The sequence below is a fragment of the Lepidochelys olivacea genome, assembly GCF_965140295.1.
Source record: "Lepidochelys olivacea isolate rLepOli2 genome assembly, chromosome: 3".
NCBI lineage: Eukaryota > Metazoa > Chordata > Testudines > Cheloniidae > Lepidochelys > Lepidochelys olivacea.
The window spans coordinates 22,858,658-22,879,258 of record NC_140413.1 but is presented as its reverse complement, the minus strand read 5'-3'; the positions used below and the strand labels follow the sequence as shown (position 1 = coordinate 22,879,258).

At 44.4% G+C, this 20,601-nt stretch overlaps 1 protein-coding gene across 4 annotated transcripts in view; it reads right to left on the bottom strand.

The window, feature by feature from the left end:
• The window catches only part of LOC311518364 (uncharacterized protein), a 109,710-nt gene that overhangs the window by 40,364 nt on the left and 48,745 nt on the right, over positions 1 to 20,601 (bottom strand). For 2 of the 4 annotated variants that reach the window (XR_014710962.1, XM_084624115.1), the window contains exon 3: positions 12,364 to 12,405. The exons of 1 other annotated variant lie outside the window; for it this stretch is intronic. Coding sequence is in view for 1 of the 3 variants with exons in the window: in XM_084624115.1 (XP_084480241.1) it covers positions 12,364 to 12,405 (42 nt within the window). In the remaining 2 variants the exon portion in view is untranslated. The remainder of the gene's footprint in view (positions 1 to 12,363; positions 12,406 to 20,601) is intronic. One more of the 4 variants, XR_014710963.1, reaches the window with a different exon arrangement.

Below are 20,601 nucleotides of genomic sequence, written 5' to 3'. Positions count from 1 at the left end.
TCAGGTCAACTGATTCAGGCTGTCAAACTGAATCAAAATATTTTATTCCAGATCCGTTCAAAATTAAATGTGTGCCCATCTTAGTTGCCACAGTTCATCGTGGGTGGTGTAGTTTGGGAGCTTTGTGCCCCCATGTTCTTCTATAGGTCAGCTTCCTCAGCTGAACAATATCTCCTCTGATGCACTACACTATCCTCTCTGGCTGAGTAACCATGTGACTCATGGGAGTCGTCATCCAGCAATGGAAAATTGGAGCATGAAGCACTCAAACTACAACTCTCATCAGACACCATGGGAGTTCAGGAGGACTCTGTATAATGTTGAACCAGTGCTTAATTTGTGACAGGGCTTGCCAGGGCAGCACATTTGGACTTGCTAAATCAGTTCTTAATGTAAAAACATTGCTTGAGCCCCATCACCTAATTGACTGAGCCATGGCAAGTATTTCATTACAAATTAAGTACTGTGTTGAATAAAGTTGAAACTAAACATTTCAATGCTTCTGAATTTTCACATTTTTTTTAATTTGAAAAGGAAATGCAAGAGTTAAGATTGTATATGTAACCTTAATTATGTCCCTTATGTGCATGTATTATGATACAGTCTTTATAACATACCATTTCAGTAATATGTGATGAATGCTAAATATTTAAGGTTGTAGATCATTTTTTTCAGTTGGCAATACACTGTGTGTGCCAGCCACTGAATGAAGGAAACATATGAAAAGTTCACCATAAGTGGCACTTAAACAATATCCTATAGACTAACTAAAACACACAGACTAATAGTAAAATATGCTGCCATATAGAAACCAACAAAGTGTACAGCTGAATTAATTTCAGTTAACTACCTCAATACCGTAAAAACACTAAAAAGGGCTGTGCTAAAAGCTAGTCAAAAATGGAAATTTCTGTCCCACAGTAAATTTCAATATATCCAGATTTGTTTTCATCCCAAATAGAGATAAAGTTGAAATACTGAAATTTTTCATGGAACCAACAGTTCAGAAAAATTTAAATTCTAAAATGTTCAAATATTTCATATTGTCTTGGTTGTACTTTGGGTGCCACTTGTCCCCATTCTGGTCTATGGGATGAATGCCATAGCTGGACTACACCTTTCATGATACTCCATGGCTGTGTGAGACCCATGATGTATTGTTATGGTTCGCCATTCCATTGTGCATCATGGGATATGTAGTCTAGCCAGGGTACTTACTCCATAGAGGAAAATGAAGCATGAGGCATGTAAAGTACAAAAATTGCATTTTTTTCCATGGAAAATTTTGATTTTGCAGAAGTCATGTTCTCTGTTGAAAAACATGTCTACAAAAAACATCCAGCCAGCTCTAGCTGTGCTCCCGGTTGTACAAGGAAATGCATAGCTGCTAATTCAGGCAGTGATCCTGCAAGGTGGAACATATGCACAGATCGATGCGCCTGCATAAAAAAGCCCATTGACTTAAATGATGTTCGTGTGGGCTCAGGGGTCTTCCCATATGTTCTAACTTACAGAATCAGGGTGTAACTAATTAAAATAAATACCTAGAGAGAAGACTTTATAAAAATGTAAGTAAAATAAGATGTCCCATTATGGACTATTATCAATAAAAAATAATTTATGGATACCAGAAAAAAAATATTGCACGGTCCTACATACGTGTATCTTATCTTGTATCATACGACATAGTTTAGAGAAACAGTATGTAATTGTTTAACTAACAACAGTATCATAATGCATGCACAGAACATATTATTGATCATGTTTATTACAACTGGTGCCCAGGGATCAACCAGGAAGAGAACCCCATTGTGCTAGGCACTGTACAAACACAGAATACAGGACAATCCCTGCCGTGAAAAGTATACCATCTAAGTAGACAGGACAAACGACAGGTAGGGGAAAGGGATGTAGCACACAAGCAGAGTGATCAGTGTGATAGCAGCAAATCATAGAATAATAGAAGGGCAGCAAGTGTCTGGTTAGGTCCACAAAATAGTCTATTTTTAATGTTGGGAGGGGTTTCATTGAGATGAGATTAGCTAAACAGAAAGGCAAGGCTGGGAGAGGGAACATTAAAGGGGGAACCTGGGGTAGGTGCAGAGCAGTGGAGGAAAGAAGAGGACATAAGGGGCAGATGTAGAGTGACGCTGAAAGCAGGGAGGGTGGGGGGTGGGTGGGAAGGGGTTGGAGCAAACAGTCAGCACAGGGGACAGAATGTGCAGGATGCACCCAATCCTGACTTCTTCATTTTCTGAATTTACAATACTTACCTATGCAACCTTAAGGTGGCTTAATGCTATTTTATAGTACAGAACACAAATCCTGGATGCTTGTTTCCATCTACTTATAATATGCACATCATGGGCATTGTGTTTTGCAAATTTAGCGAGCACAGTTCCACACTGTGGGCCCAGTTCTGCTCTCATCAGCATATGTGTAACCACAGTGAAGTTAATGGGGTTGCCTGTGCACCGCAGTTCAGAATACGTCCCACCCATTTAAACTATTTTCCTCACTGCCATAATTCAAGAAAGACATCTTGCACTGAACCAAAGAACCAAGATAAATAAATAAAAGAAACAGCTGCTACCGTTTGCTTACTAACCCTCTTAGAGATTTTTTTTAAGTCGCTCTGGCAGGCTACAATACAAAATATCTTGATATCTCTGTCTAAGCTCTCTCTCTCATACACACAAACACACAGTTTCTCAGAGCCTGTCAAGTGTCTATTTGCAAATGAGGTTGAATGGCATAGAGCCTGCTCACTGTCCCATCATCATCTTCTTGTTTTAATTTAGCTAGAGTTCCCCCTTTCCTTCCCTTGGAAGCAAGGTAAAAAACATTTTGAAACCGACAACATTATGGTGCGCTGAAAAAACTTCTAATTTTTCTGCCATGAACCAAAGCAGCTGTCAAAGTACAGTATTCCTTTAAAGAGTAGCAGATATGCTGGAAAGGCACCAAAGAAATTTCTATAGTTCTAAACAGCGTCTTTAAACCAACAGTGCTAGAGCAGAAGAGGAGCTCAGGGGATCTACAGAGCCACTTACTCTCCAAAAATAAAGTGAGCAATGCCTGACTTTGTTGAAATTACCAGTGGTCGGTCATTGTTGGTTGAAAACTAAAAATGTATACTTTTACATTCTTAGCACAAGCCCACAATTCCAGCTGGCTTGGTGGCTTAGCATTGCTACCTAGGGGGCTAACGGGATCTCAACATCTGCAAAATTATGCTTTGATTTTTGGCACCTTCACACCCCAAGGGATGAAAACCCAAGCAATCGACAGCCAGAACTCACATTTTGACATGTTAAGCAGGGGACTGTTCCTCAGAGAGTTTGCCATTTGGAGAAGAGGAGTAAGCTATATCCTTGAAGGAAGGGGGAGAGGAAAAAGTAGCCGACAGACATCAGTGTTACAGTATTTCTGCTACCAGGGAGAGTGGCTGTTGGAACAACATAAAGGAACAAATTATGAGTGAGACGGGAATGGAAGGAAATTGGCAAGCTCTGTACTCTAATGCTTATTTTTCACTTTCACCATGTTCATTATGATCACTGCAAAAGAAAAAATATGTAATTATTTAATGTGAAAAGATGAAGAAAATATGATGAATTCTACAGTGAGAAATACTGCCATATATTATTTCCTTTACAAAACGTTTTCACTCTAGCAATCTGGCATCCTATTTAAAGTTTGTATAGCTGTGCAAACAAACAAAAATGTTCTAGCTCAATATTAAAAAAACGAGTATGTAAGGAGTATAGCAGATCATGAAAAGGCAGGGACTGTACCTAGGTGCTTTGCTACCCATCAGACATTTCAAACAGAAAAGCTGTATTCTGTAGGCATAAACCCATTTTTCTCTATGCTCCTTCCAAATTAGCATTTCAAGGGATGGCACCTTAACACTGGAAACTTTGCCTGATGCCCATATTCACAGCACAACTGTTTGCTGCTCTGGGAGTTTTTACAATATGTAGCTGGTATTTGAATGTCCACATTACTAGGAAGACTAACTAGATCTTGCCATCCTTACTCTGGACACAGCAATTGGACACTAAAAAGGAGGTGGAATACTCCTACTTCTGTAGCCTAATCAGGAAGAACTATCATTCCAAATATTCCAACTATAAAATGTGCATTGATAGGTTTTAAGGCTAGATGAGACCATTATGATCATCTAGTCCAACCTCCTATATACTGCAGGCCATAAAATTTCACTCGGTAGAGGGTATATAAATGAATGTTACTGAATCCTGTAACTTGTATAAGACCAGAACACCTTTTAGAAAGCCATTCAGATCTGAATATAAAGGTTTAAAGTCCTCTGCCATTGCCACTGAATGCAGGTGGATTAGACAAAAAACAGACAAACCGGGCTTTGAAAACCACAGCTCTGATTGTGGGAGGGAGTGACAAGAAGAGGGTTTAATACTTTCAATAAGAGATTCTTAAACTTTGGTCCACAGTTCACCTGTGACCCTCACAGCCCTTTCTGCTGATCCTCAGAATGAAAAGTTTTGAGACCCACATTATGGAGGGATTGGGGATTGTTAGGAGGGAGTTGTGCCCATGAAAGGATCATAGAATCATAGAATATCTGGGTTGGAAGGGACCTCTGGAGGTCATCTAGTCCAACCCCCTGTTCAAAGCAGTACCAATCCCCAACTAAATCATCCCAGCCAGGGCTTTGTCAAGCCTGACCTTAAAAACTTCAAAGGAAGGAGATTCCACCACCTCCCTTGGTAACCCATCCCACTGCTTCACCACCCTCCTAGTGAAAAAGTTTTTCCTAATATCCAACCTAAACCTCCCCCACTGCAACTTGAGACCATTGCTCCTTGTTCTGTCATCTGCTACCACTGAGAACAGTCTTTGGAACCCCTTTCAGGTAATTGAAAGCAGCTATCAAATACCCCCTCATTCTTCTCTTCTGCAGACCTGATGGTCTAGCCAGCTTTCTATCCACCTTATAGTCCATTCATCCAGCCCATACTTCTTTAACTTGCTGGCAAGAATATTGTGGGAGATTGTATCAAAAGCTCTGCTAAAGTCAAGGAATAATACATCCACTGCTTCCCCTCATCCACAGAGCCAATAGAAGGCAATTAGATTAGTCAGGCATGATTTGCCCTTGGTGAATCCATGCTGACTGTTCCTGATCACTTTCCTCTCCTCTAAGTGCTTCAGAATTGATTCCTTGAGGACCTGCTCCAGGATCTCCCTCTTGCAAAGAAGGCTGCAGAATCAAAAGAGCTGAAGGACACCTGTTCTGGGTAAAATCTTATGTCTTCACAATGCCTTTCATCCTGAAGGACTCAAAAGCACTTTGCAAATCACAACCTGATTCTCCTTTCACTTACAGCAGTTTTACACCACGATAATTCCATTGACTTCAGTGGAGTTACTCCTGATTTGAACCAGTGCAAGAGGAGATTCCGGCCCTGCCACTCTGGCAGGGCAGACAATAGTAGTGATTTTGCACCAGCAATATTGTGCAATAATCAGGTGAATAGTAACTTCTCTAGTTGAAATTATAGTGGAAAGGTTTATTGGACGAAATATGACCACTCAGGATGGTTAAGGCCACGGTACCTGGATTCATATCTTTCACTACAGGGGAAAGTTACATGGGATCTTTCAATCATCTAATGTGATCAGAGCCTCTTTTCTGATTGATAAGACTTGTAGTGCTCCCTAGAAAAAGGCATTTACTGTATACTCAATATGCCAAGAGTTCCATCCAAACCACAAGCTGGCTCAAAACTGCTTAATTTATGACATAGCTGCAAGGCTGCCTTATAATGGGATCTTATGCTCCATTGATTGCCCTACGCTTTTTATTAGCTATTGTTTTGGACGTGGTGATAGCAAGATCATTTGAAATTAAAGAGAGGAGCAAAATCTGCTGTTCTGCTCTTGACCCTATAAGTGTTGTCAATTATTCCATTAGTGGGAGGACTTGTTCACATCCTTCCTCCAGAAATCTCAATGTTTCTTCAACAGTTGAAAGACTACTTCAAATTTGTCTACAGGGAGCAGTAATGTGGACTACAAGAGTGTAATTTCTAAATCGCACTAGCATGTTGTGCATTAATTGGTCCATGTAGCTCCTGTTGGTGCAAATTGAAATTCCCTAAATGTACTTTTGCTTAGTACTGTTTCAAACAACTATGTTAAAGAGCACCAGGGAACTTTCGGTTTGCACCAGTAGGGCCTACACTGACCAATTAATGTGCAACATGTTAGTGCTCTTTAGAAATTACATCTCTGTAGTCCGCACTACTGCTCCATGTAGACAAGCCCTTAACCACTTCACCATGCAGCCCAAAAAGTCTCTATAGCAACTATGTCAAATATCAGGGGTCAGATCAGTCAATGAGATTGCTGTTTTGCCATTACCTGAGAGGAGAAAGTAGTGGGGAAGTAGAGGAGATGATTTTTTTTTAATAACTGATTATTTCTTTAATTTATACAAAAGCCCTGATCATGTTCTCCGGAGCTGTGCAAAAATCTAACACATATATTCAACAATTGAACTAATGCCAATTAACAAGAACTAGCCCATCACCCTCCCTTCACTGCTCTCCTCCAAAATAATAAAAAGAGAAAGACTGTGACTTTTAAAACACTTTTAATAAAATCAATACAGAGACAAGAAAATAAATTTCAAATTCAAAAACAACTGCCTATCCCAAACAGTACAAAGTGCATTTCCAATAACCCACCACTGAATATATTGATCCAAATTGCTTATAAAAGTATAATATTTAAACTTCACACGAAGGCGTAAAACCACTAAAAATCTAAAAGAACTGAAGAGCATCAGCAACCTCTTCCAAATAATTTACATTGTCTACTTTTTTAAATAGCCATCTGTGCTTGATCCAAAATAAAGTTTGCTGGGCATCCCACAGATTTATTTGTATCCCTATACTTAACAGTAAAAATAAATACAGCAGGATAAAAATCAAGGGGCAATAACCAAAATATAGTGTGAAGTAAAATAAATAATGCTTATAACCCAGAACAAGTAAGAAACACATGAAAAACAGCCTTCTCCATGTCACAAAAAGGACATGACATGGAAACCTCCAGATTCAAATGATGCACAGACACACTCATGGCAGTAGCCCTGTGAAGAATTCTCCATTGGAAATTACCCATACTCTTCACAGCCAGAGGCTTGTCTATAGTTTACCAGGCTGGATAGATAGAGTTTGCCACCAAAAGCTGTCTTCTCCGTGCCATATTGGGATAATCAAAAAGCATTCAAAAATGATGAATCTTTACCACAAGTATATACAATAACTTGTGGCCTAAGCTATTAAAAGTAAATTCAGAAGATCCATTACGTATTACATGGTCCTGCCTTGAATGCAGGGGACTCGACTAGATGACCTCTCAAGGTCCCTTCCAGTCCTACACTTTTATGACTGAAGGCAAGCAAGATGCCAGGTTTGTCAACATCCCAATCTACAGCAGGAGCAACAGGCAAGAAAATAGAAACATTAGTATAATAAGGAATAGCTCATTCAAGAAGGCAACTGCCCAGACTGGCAATTCTGCCCCTATTAGATTCCACCTCTAATAAAAACTGAGAAACCCAGAAAAATGTTGAAAACCAAGCTTAACAGCTAAGATATCTGCTGAGACCTATATAAAATTGGTAAAATAAATTAAATGAACCAGTTTAGTCACACTTGCTGCAATACAGGAAGAGGGGACTTCTAGGAACAAGACTACCAATCCTCATGACTCTGCTCAAAAGAACAGTGAGACCTTGACACCCCTTTCTAAACAGGTAGATACAAAATACTCTGCATCTCAGTCAATGATAGCCATCCCAGCAAAGGTTAAAAAAAAATAACCTTCTGAACTTTTTCTAGAAAGAGTGGAGTGAGATCCTAAAGAAGACATTATGCCACAACATAGTGGCAATTAAATCAACAATTACTAACACCTGCCCTGAGAAAAAGAGTCAAGGCAAAGACCACTACCAGCTTTACAACTTCCCCTCCAACTTTTCCATAACTCCCTCCCAATTCTGACCCAAAATATCATCTGATTTCAGCACAATTCCCAAGCCTCTCTGTCAAAGTCAGGGGGTGGGAAATCATCCAAGGCCCCAGCAGGAATGCATCACTCTTCCTCCAATTTAAGTAAGCTGAGGAACTCTGCTCAAAAGATTGTTGACATTCATTCAAAACCTGGATATCAGAATCATTAGAAATAAACACAGTCACATTGTCAGCACATGCAGAGACTTTCACCAGAGTACAAACTGGAGCAGGGATTTGAACGCTAGAAAGGCCAATAGAAAGAGCGTATAATAATCCACACAGGGAACAATCCTGTCTGATTTCCCTGCAGAGTTGGAAAGAGGGTGATCAAAACACCATTCACTATAAGTAGATCAGTGGTTCTCAACCAGGGGTCCGTGGCCCCCTGGAGAGTTTGCGAGCCCTTTCAGGAGGGCCACAGAGCCCTGGCTCTGAAACCCCGTGCCCCGAGACTCAACGCTCCCACCCCCACGGGGCTCATGCCGGGAGCAGTGCGGGGCTGAAACCCTGAGCTCTCTTCCCCATCCCCCTGAAGCCCTGCCACCATGGGCGGAACCCTTGAGCCCATGGGCAGAGTTGAAGGGGCACAAGGGTGTTGTCCCCCAAATCTGCAGTGCCTTACCTAGAGTGGGATAGTCCTGGGGGCAGCTCCACACACCCCCACCTCCTCCTCTCTCTCAGCCCCTATCCTCCGGCCAGATCCTAGGCAGGATGACAGAGCCAGACAGTCAGGGGCAGCTGCTCCTCTGGCTGGTGGTGCCATGGAGTGGGCAGCCGTGGCATTTCCCCATCTGCTGCTGAGGGGGGAGGTGGCGCAACAAGTCAGAATCTCCAGCCTAGGCCGTGGGTTCCATAGCAATGGGCTCAGCCTTCCATTTCGCAACCAGGCTCAGGCTGACATGCCACTGAGTCAGGAGCTACAGAATGAGTGATACCATCTCCCCCAGGTTGTAAAGAGGTCACTACCTGCCCAGAACCAGCATCCCCAGAGCCATCTGGAGCCTGTTGGGACCCAGTCTCTGCCACAGCCACCCTTTTCTGTGCTTTACTCTCAGAAACCACACACACACACATACACATTCGCAGGTACAAGAGTCACCATTCCCAGGGGCAGCCTGCCTCTTCTTAGGACACTGATTAACTAAATATGTCAGACTCCTACAATGAAAATAGGCCATGTTGGGGTGACCAGATATCCCGATTTTATAGGAACAGTCCTGATATTCAGGGCTTTGTTTTATATAGGCGTCTATTGCCCCCCCCAACCCCTGTCCCGATATTTCACACTTGCTATCTGATCCCCCTAGGCCACGTCCTCAGTGGCAACAAACACAATGTAATCCCACTCCCCTATCCTATACTTAGGGACACTTTTACAACTTTGAAAGCATTGTTTAATATCTGATAAACCTGCGTATGAAAAGACAAGACATGCTAAACCTCTGGGGCTATACAGCTGAGAGGAATCATCCTAACAGGACAAGTGATCTTACCATGACTCACTAGGTCTCTGGCCAGCTGCTCATTTCCTAAAGAATGAGAAACATTAAAGATAGCAGGTATTTAATAGCAGGTGTTGAGAGGGACACTACAGGGACAAAAATACCTGCAAAACAATCCCCTCCACAAACATCTGCTCAGCAAAGCCAAGCATGACAACAAACACAACAATAACCTTGCTCATGGGGCAGGCATACTTCATATTTTTAAATCCAAACACATTCCCCCACAGAGGCAGAGTTTGGAGGTGAAATCCGCAACCCATAATCAAGGGTTAAACTTCAGAATCCACAACAAACGGAGTTCTTTGTCCCCCTGGAGCTAGCCATGCCAGCCCAGAGGACAAACAAAAGCCTGCTAAAACAAAAGAAAAGCTGAAATTAACCACAGAACCTCATAGGGTCACCAACCTTCCAGGATCGTCCCCAGGAATTAAAGATTAATCTTGAATAGGGCTGTTGACTAATCACAGTTAACTCACATGATTAACTCACAAACATTAATCGCAATTAAAAAAATGAATCACAATTAATCACATTGTTAAACAATAGAATTCCAATTGAAATTTATTAAATATTTTGGATGTTTTTCTTCATTTTCAAATATATTGATTTCAGTTACAACACAGAATACGAAGTGTACAATGCTCACTTTATATTATTATTATTACAAATATTTGAACTGTAAAAATGATAAACAAAAGCAACAGTATTTTTCAATTCACCTCATACAAGCATTGTAGTGCAATCTCTTTATTGTGAAAGTTCAATTTACAAATGTAGATTTTTTTTTGTTACATAACTGCACTCAAAAACAAAACAATGCAAATCTTTAGCGTCTACAAGTCCACTCAGTCCTACTTCTCATTCAGCCAATCACTAAGACAAACAAGTTTGTGTACATTTATGGGATATAATGCTGCCCACTTCTTATTTACGATATCACCTGAAAGCGAGAACAGGCATTCGCATGGGACTTTTGTAGACAGCATTGCAAGGTCTTTACATGCCAGATATGCTAAATATTTGTATGCCCCTTCATGATTCAGCCACCATTCCAGAGGACATGCATTGATGCCGATGATGCTCGTTAAAAAAATAATGTGTTAATTATATTTGTAATTGAACTCTTTGGGGGAGAATTGTAGGTCTCCGGCTCTATTTTACCCGCATTCCACCATATATTTCATGTTACAGCAGACTCAGATGATGACTCAGCACATGTTCATTTTAAGAACACTTTTGCTGCAGATTTGACAAAACGCAAAGAAGGTACCAGTGTGAGATTTCTAAAGATAGCTACAGCACTCGACCCAAGATTTAAGAATCTGAAGTGCCTTCCAAAATCTGAGAGGGATGAGGTATGGCGCATGCTTTCAGAAGTCTTAAAAGAACAATACTCTAATGTGGAAGCTACAGAACCCAAACCACCAAAAAGGAAAATCAGCCTTCTGCTGGTGGCATCTGACTCAGATGATGAAAATGAACATGCGTCGGTCCTCACTGCTTTGGATTGTTATCGAGCAGAACCCGTCATCAGCATGGAAGCATGTCCTCTGGAATGGTGGTGGAAGCATGAAGGGACATGTGAATCTTTAGCGCATCTGGCACGTAAATGTCTTGTGACGCCAGCTAGAACAGTGCCATGCAAATGCCTGTTCTCACTTTCAGGTGACACTGTGAACAAGAAGCAGGCAGCATTATCTCCTGCAAATGTAAACTAACTTGTTTGTCTGAGCGATTGGCTGAACAAGAAATAGGAGTGAGTGGACTTGTGGGCTCTAAAGTTTTACATTGTTTCATTTTTGAATGCAGTTATTTTTTTAACATAATTCTACATTTTTGAGTTCAACTTTCATGAGAAAGAGCTAGTACTTATATTAGGTGAATTAAAAAATACAATTTCTTTTGTTTTTATAGTGCAAATATTTGTAATCAAAAATAAATATAAAGTGAGCACTGTACACTTTGTATTCTGTGTTATAATTGAAATCAATATATTTGAAAATGTTGAAAACATACAAAAATGTTTAAATAAATGGTACTCTATTATTGTTTAGCTGTACGATTAATCGCATGATTAATCTTTTTAATCGCTTGACAGCCCTAATATTTAATAAAAGATCATATGATAAAACCTCCAGGAATACGTTAACCAAAACTGGCAACCCTACAACCACCACAAAACTAAACAAACACAAAAAAAACAAAACCCCATTTTCCCACAGAAAGAAACACAGGGAGAACAGCAGAGCACACAAACTCTGAGCATCCCTCCCAAACACTCCCACAACCCTTTGAGAGAGAAGAAAAACCCTTCAACTGTCCTCTCAGAAAAAAGCCTAGGAAAATAGAGAAGACTAGCAGTGTGCCCTGCAGGTCAATAAACCTGGGATCACAGGGTTGGAAAGGACCTCAGGAGGTCATCTAGTCCAATCCCCTGCTCAGAGCAGGACCAATTCACAATTTTTGCCCCAGATCCCTAAATGGCCCCTCAAGGATTGGACTCACAACCCTGGGTTTAGCAGGCCAATGCTCAAACCACTGAGCTATCCCTCCCCCCCAATCTATCAGAATGACAGGGGGGAAGAGAATTCCAGGGTCAAAGACCAGCTCCTCAGAACCCCCTTAGCCTGAAACTTTACATGAATAAACCTAGCTCATATATCCCAGAAAATTTCAACTTCTGGGTTGGAGCACAAAATAAGAGGCAGCCTCAAAGATGCACAGGACCATACCGGGCCTCTTCCATATCATGCCTCCTCACTCTTATATACGGACGTAAGATTTCTCACCTGGAATTCAGCTTGAGACAGTCCTTTCTTTCCCCATCCTATCTGGAAAAAACATAAACAGAGTTACGGCTCCACCACTCAGGAAGGCAAAAGGTTAACATTTTTCAATCATAGGTAGCATATGAACCCCAGTCCAGTCACTTCCTCTCAGGGAGGAAACTTCAAAGCAGGAACATAGAATGTTATGCTCAAAATGACACTCCCCGAGGGACCGTGGGAGGGATGCAGGATGGGAGAAGAGAGGACTATGACAAACAGGATTACCGGTGCTCAATCTTTTTTCGCTGTCCGTCTTTCCTCACCCACCCTAGGCAGCAATACTCTGTAAAATCTATGGATATAACAAGCAGTATTATGCCAAAATTGGGCTAACCTATAGGATAGCCTAAGGTACTACCTGGCCAAACTCGGTATGCAGCAAAAGACAGAACCAGCTAGCAGTGGCAGTCATGACTAGCTGGTCAGCTCACAAATAGAAAAGACAAAGCCTGAAAGGAAGTGGGCAGAGTGGGGTTTATATGCCACCAGTGATTGACAGATCTTTGACTCCTGCTTCCTGACTGGTAGAGCCATAATACTGTCTGGAAGGGCTGCTCCCAGGCAGGATGGGAGAACAGGAACATATGACAAATGGGCTTTTCTATATAGCTATTTTACCATGACAGTAACCACACTTAGAAATGTTTCCCTTAGTTCACATTACCTCAGGCTTTGCTGTATTCCTATACTTCCTTACAGTGCTTGCTGGAGAGGTGTGAAGCCCCACTGTGGCGCTGTGAATTCTCACTCCACAAAACAGCAGCAGTGCTGTGGAAGGTGAGCCTGCCCCCAAAGCTGTGAATGGCGAGGCAATGAGCAAACAGGAGTTGGGCAGAGAGATGGCAAGAAATCCCACCCAGTTTCTCGTGGTGAACACTCTTGGAAAGAAGGAACGGCTAGGGCACAAGCGGTGCAGGAACACCTGAGAGCTAGACCTGGGTGGGGGAACAGAGCCAGAGAGCAGCCTGAGCGTTCAGCCCCAGTGAGCCTGCACCATGTGACACATGAGAACCAACCAGAGCCCAAAATGAAGGAAGCTGTGATCCGTGTCTGAGGGACGGAGCATGGCAGTGCAAATGCACTGCATCCTTTATGTCCCTCGCAGTGAGGTGGTATGGAACTCGATGGTGTTGTGGCTACCAGAGAGACAACTCTGTGGCAGAACCCACAGCTGAGGGACTGCCTTGGGGACCAGATCCAGGGAGCAGCAGAGATCCAGCAAGGAAGCCCAGGCCAGCATCAGGATACAGCAAATACAGCAAATACTGTTGTGATAATTGGACCTATAAATTAATCCAAATTATGAGCTCAACTGTGGAAAGTGAGTGAAAGTTCATAAAGTGTCACAATAACATATAACAACGAAGGTTGATGGGAAAAGTTGCCAAAGGGACACAGAAAAACAATTCAAACAAAAAGACCCACTGATAACATTCAAGGACTGTGTTAAAATATGCATGGCAAACAAGACAGTGTGAGACCAAAAAATCAATTAACCAAAATTAGTATCAGAAATTAGGCCTAATTGGTGGACAAAATAATGAGAGGAAGGGCTATTCCACCCGTCGCTCCATTTTGGGTCCTTAAAGAAAGATACTCCGGGGAGAAAAATTAGCTACAGGAGTCAGCTTCACCGTCAGAGCTGCCACCATCTCCTGGGATCCTGCCAGGACATTGTTATCCTAATTCTGAGAGATGTCCTGACCAGACCAGGCCAGAGAGAGACCCAGGTGACAGGGCCACCTCAACCAGCTCCAGCTGAATCCCAACCCCACCCTGGGATATGAGACGTGGTTCTCTCTCTCCATCCCCACCCCCAAAATGTATCCTTTTCCTTCCCTGCTTTATCTCTTCTCTTTCCCGTCTCTCTCCTTTTTCCTTTTGTCTAATAAGAGTCTGGCTTAACTGTCCAAGATTGCGTATCCTGAAACACTGCTGTAAGCCTGTGACCCAGAAAAAGGCAGAGAAAACCAAAGCCCTTAGCAGCCCAATGCTGGTAGGAGTTTGCCAGGTCTCTGAGTGGCTAATAAGACCAGGTGCCATGCCTGTGTTTTTCCAGCAGTGAGGTTGCAATGAAAGTCAGAGAGAGAAGCTGCATTTTCTCTTTGCTGTTCTTTTCCCTCCCATTTTGTGTCTGTGTGTGTGTGTGTCTTGTTTTTTCTTTTTAGGACTTTAACAACTACAGCACTAACAACAGCTTCAGCCCATCTCAACTAACAACTTCTCTTTTCCCCCAAAAAGGACAATTGTTACCATCTTTGATACCATTTGAGAGATTGTATTCTCTTAGGGAACAAGAGATGATGTAAAATTAAAATCTTATTCAGTCCTTCACATTTCAAATGCTTTACCTGTTTTTTCTTCTTTTTCTGTATCTTTAATCAAACGTTAAAAGGTTTTTTAATAACGTGCTTGCCATAGTACTAAGCAGGCTGAGATCACTGTCTGCCAAACCCCGAACCGTGTTTAAAGCCGTTTAATGTTGGACAGTGACTGGGTTATGTTAACACCTTTGAAGCTGTGGGCCCATATATTTCATCTAAATAAACACAACACCCCCAGACTTGGCACTGTCAACTCATGCTATAGAGAGGCTGGGGCTGGAATTGGTCTGTTGCTGATAAAATAGACTATTTGTACTGATAATAGCACTGGAGCGATTCCTGGTGAATTCCTGCCTCCCCGACAGCAGGAGGAAGGGTCTCCGCCCAACAGCGAGGTGTGGGAGTCTGGGCCCCACTGCTAGCAAGGAGAGCCCCCGCCTGGCAGTACCCATTTTTGAGTCTGTGATGCTAATACTGTGAACCCCGGGGTAACAGCAGCTCAGCCAATTGTCAGGACTGACAAAGTTCCTTCCCAAACATGAAAGCCGCATCTACACATAACTAAATGCACCTCTTCATGAGTGGTAGAGAAGTTTTTGTTCACTTACTCAGAGATTTGCAGACAATTTTCAGGCACATAGGGTCAGGACTAGTGATTTGAACACAGAACGAATAGGCAGGGATTCCTGCATTCTAATCTTGTTTCTAACACAGATTCCCTCTGTGGCATTGAGCAAGCCACTTGACCAGTCTGCCTCAGTTTCCCCATCTGTACAATGGGGATAAGAATACTTTCCTGCCTCCACTATGCTGTTCTGGAGATTAGTGTGTGTAACTCATTCTAAAGAGTAAAAAAACCTGCTAAATATTTGTCTTAAAACTACAGAAAGCACAAGGAGCTCTGAGTATTATGCTTGGATACTGTGGGGCCCACTTGCACCAAAGTATTTTTTCTCCCTGCAGAACAACTACAAAATAAACAGCAGGTCACTGAAACCAAAACTTTGTCCATTGAGCTGCATGGAAACAATTCAGGACTTCCATACTATATCACTATAAATGGGGCTTCATTATACTGGAGTTCACTATGGGCCAGTTCAGTGCCCTTCCCTTCTGCCACAGAGGGCTCCTTGCCATTGGAACCAGTGCAGTTCTATTGTGCAAGGGAGAAGAGCGTGAATGCAAAGCAGCAAGGCAGTGGGTGCAGAGCTCTGTGTGTCCTGTGTAATAGTCCCTGAGGGGCCGCATGAAGGGAATGGGAGGTGGAAACTGTTTGGGTGTGCCAGGGGAGACATGAAGGCAGGGACAGAGACAGGCAGGGACAGATTCCTATGCACATCTCACATAAAGGACTACAGAGGCTACTGGACACTGGGCCGAAATAGACTCTGTGGCACAATTCCAAAGCTTCCAGGGCAGAAGAGGGAATTCTTCATGTGCCCACTGTGATACAGCATGGCCAGAGGGCAGCAGGAGAGTGTTAGAAGGAAGCCTTATTCCCTGTAGAGGGAAGAAAGTTTGCAATGGATTAATTAAAGCACCTGAAGCCAGTCACATGATAAAACTCCCCTGCTTCAATCAGACAAGAGGAGGAGTTGAAGCCGCGTGGATTGGTGTTGGATCAGAGAGCAGTTTGGAGGGAAGCAGAGGAGAGTTTGGAGAAGTGCTGCGGTGGGTACCAAGACCCTAGGTAAAGGGACACCTGGTTTGTGCAGAGGGAGGGCAGGAAGCCCCACAAGCTGAAGGGTAGGAGAGGGAAGTAGCCCAGGGGAAGGAACCGCTAGTTCAAGTGGTTTACCACTATCCCTAGGGCCCCTGGGCTGGGACCCGGAGTAGAGGGCGGGCCCGGGTCCCTCCCTCTCCACTCCCCTCCTCTAGGACACTAATGGGGCAGTTAATACCCCAGTTCAGGGGGAAGAAATGGTGCCCTGAACCCCCCCCCAAAGAAGAGTAAGCGTGAGACCCATCATAGTAGTGCTGGCAGTTTGCCACACATGGTGTCAGTAGTGGGATCTACGTGATGGGGACTTAAACTAGGGTTAGCCAAAACCCTCCTGTCCCTAAGATGGATGACGTGTCAAGACCCTAATACAAGCCACTGCAGCCCAGCAGGAGGCTCCAAGCAACCACCCAACAGGAGGCGACTTGGATGCAGCAGGAGACTAATTGTCTGTTGATGAGTCAGGCTGCCCAGGACAGAGCCCTGCTGCAAGAGCTGGTGAACCAGATGAAGGCCCTTATGGAGCTGAACTGCAACTGTGATGGGACCCGGACCATACACGACAGCCACTGCCGACAGAAAATGACACGGGAGGATGACGTGGAGGCATACCTCCTGGCTTTTGAAAGAGCAGCCCAGCGGGAGGCCTGGCCCGAGATCAGTGGTCTGGCATCCTCGCCCCGTTCCTGTGTGGGGAGGCCCAGAAGGTCTACTACAATATGGCTGCGGAGACTGCAGCAGATTACCCCCAGCTGAAGGCAGAGATCCTGGCCAGATCCGGAGTAATGACAGCATTGTGATCCCACAGGCTCCATGAGTGGCAGTATACAGAGGACAAGACACCCCAATCGCAATTGTTTGACCTGATCCACCTGACCCGGAAATGGCTGTGCCCTGAGGCCCTCAGCTCTGAGAAGATGACGGAGGTCCTGGTACTGGACCGGTATGTGAGGGAGCTACCACCAGGCCTCTGGGCTTGGGTTGGGCAGAATGACCCCTCCACCTATGATGAGTTGGTCTCCCTCGTGGAAAGACAGCTGGCAGCCCGCAAACTGCTCCAGACCCCAGGAGGTGAGATACAGCAAACCAGGAAGCCAGTCCCAAACCCAAGGCCCAGGACTGTCGAGAACTCCAAGAGAACCATAACTGGGAGGAAAGACACCGAGGAATGGCCTGAGGCCAAGAAGGGACCTGGGGGTTTGGGTAGAGAGGACTGGAGGGGGGGGCAGCCAAATAGCCCCAGGGAGAGGGCGGCAACCGGAATAAGGGGGCAGTGTTATGAGTGTGGGGAATTGGGGCATATAGCGGCCCAATGCCCCAACAGGGAAGAGCCTATGCAATGTAATCTGGGGGATCCCAGGGAGCAATGTGGCCTAATCAGCCTGGTAGGAGTCGCAATGACCTCCCATGGGTATACAAGATCAGTAAAAATGAATGGTATTGAGACCATAGCATTAATAAATTCCGGGAGTGCTGTCACGCTGGTCTGGGGAAGTTGGTGGGGCAAGACCAGGGGTAACACAGGGGTAACATGCATATGGCACCGTAAATTTCTACCCCACAATCCCGGTACGGATTGAGATCCAGGGGAATACTACCAGGGTGACTGCAGGGGTAGTCCCCAGGCTCCCCTACCCTGTCTTAATTGGTAGGGACTTCCCCAGGTTTGACTCCCACAATTTACTCCCCACAATAGAGTCAGGGGAGGGTGGCAACCCCTGGGTTGAGACGGAGGCACCTACAGATAGCCTCACCCCAATGTTTGCCGAATTTGCCCCAGAGTTATTCTTATCCCCCAGAAAACCCCAAAAGTCTAGGCGGGAAAGGAGGGCAGTTAAAAGATTAGGGACCAGGATTCTAGCAGAGAACCAGGAAACCTCCCTTGTTGGTAGGCGAACCCGTTCAGGAGGCCAGGAGATAATTCAGGCCAGTGAGGACTCGGAGACGGTTCTTAGCCCAAGTAGGGCAACCCAGGGGGCGGAGTAGAAACAGGCCCCCTGGAATTAGGTCAGATAGATACCGCACATGAGAATTTCCAGCAGGACCAAGCCAATGCAAATGTAAGGGAGGGGGTAGTGGAAGTAAATGGCATACCCATGGAAGTAAAGACCAAAGGCCCAAGGCCATATTATGTGCTCAAACGCGATCTGTTGTACAGGATAGCGCAAATATGAGGGGAAGAAGTAGAGCAACTCTTAGTCCCATGGAAACACACAAGGGCAGTACTAGAGTTAGCTCACAGTCATCTATTTGGGGGACATCTAGGAGCAGACAAGACACTGGATAGAGTCCTAAGAAGGTTTTATTGGCCAGGAATACGTGCAGAGGTCCAGCACTATTGTGCCTCCTGCCCTGAATGCCAGTTGCATAGCCCCCGACCTCGCTTGTGGGCCCCATTAGTACCTTTGCCTATTATTGAAGTCCCTTTCGAGAGGATAGCCATGGACATAGTGGGCCCACTGGAAAGATCAGCATAGGGCCACCAAAAGGTACTAGTCATCCTTGACTAAGCCACGTGGTATCCAGAAGCCATTCCTTTAAGAAACCCCACATCCAAGGCAATAGCAAAAGAACTACTCCAGGTTTTTGCCAGAGTGGGCATCCCTAAGGAGATCCTGACAGACCAAGGAATCCTTTTTATGTCAAAATTAAAGAAAGATTTATGTACCCTACTCCGCATCCAGGCCACACGGACCTCAGTCTACCATCCACAAACAGATGGACTGGTTGAGCAGTTTAACCGTACCCTTAAAAGTATGATCCGGAAGGTGGTAGCACAGGACTGAAAAGACTGGGATACCCTTCTACCATATCTAATGTTTGCAAAACAGGAATTCCCCCAGACATCCACTGGTTTCTCTCCCTGTGAACTACTATACAGACACCACTCATGCGGAATATTAGATATTCCCGAGGAAGATTGGGAAGAACAACCCAACCCAGGAAAGAATGTAATTGAGCACTTCACACAGATGAGAGAGCGAATTACTCGAGTAACCCCTATAGTACGAGAACATCTGGAAAAAGCACAAGAGGCCCAGCGGACATATTACAACCGTCAGGCGAAAGTATGGAGATTTCAGCCGGGGGAACGGATGATGGTGCTAGTGCCGACAGCAGAAAGCAAACTCCTGGCCAGCTGGCATGGACCACATGAGATAGTGGAAGCCATTGGGGAGGTGGACTATAAGGTCAGACAACCAGACCGCCGAAGGCCAGAGCAAATCTACCACATCAACTTACTGAAGCCCTGGCGTGACCGAGATTCATGCCTGGTCATTCGGGGAACTCCACCCCAGACAGACGACCCACAGGAGCAGGTGGAAATATCTCCTGAGTTAATTCCAGAACAAAGAACGGAGGTCATTGATATGAGCCAACGGAACCAGGACGTGTTCTGTACACAGCCGGGCCGTACGACACTGGTCCAACATCATATTGTCACCAGGCCCAGAGTAAGGGTGACAATAAGACCATACCGAATACCGGAAGGTAAAAGGGAAGAAATTAGGACAGAAGTGAAGAAGATGCTGGAACTTGGGGTTATTGAAGAATCCCACAGCCAGTGGTACAGCCCTATCATCCTAGTCCCCAACCCTGACTGCACCCTGAGGTTTTGCAACAACTTTCGGAAGTTGAATTAAGTATCCCAATTCGATGCCTTTCAGATACCACACATTGACGAGCTAGTTGATCAGTTAGGCAAGGCCCGATACCTAACCACTCTGGACCTGACCAAAGGATATTGGCAAATTCCCCTGGCCGAGAATGCCAAGGAAAAGACTGCCTTCTCTACACCCGATGGCCTGTTCCAATACACTATCCTCTCTTACGGACTCCATGGGGCCCCTGCAACATTCCAAAGACTTATGGACAAATTGCTGCGACCCCATGACAAGTATGCCACCGCCTATCTAGATGACATAGTCATCCATAGCCCTGACTGGGAAATGCACCTAGGAAAAATAGAAGCAGTGCTAGACGCCCTGCGGAAGGCTGGCCTCTCTGCCAACCCTCTCAAGTGCGTGATAGGACTAGCTGAGGCCAGATACCTCGGGAATGTAGTAGGGAGAGGTTTGGTGAAACAAACCTCAAAGGAATAAAGTGGAGGCAATACAAGGTTGGCCTCGACCAGTCCACAAAAAGCAGGTCAGA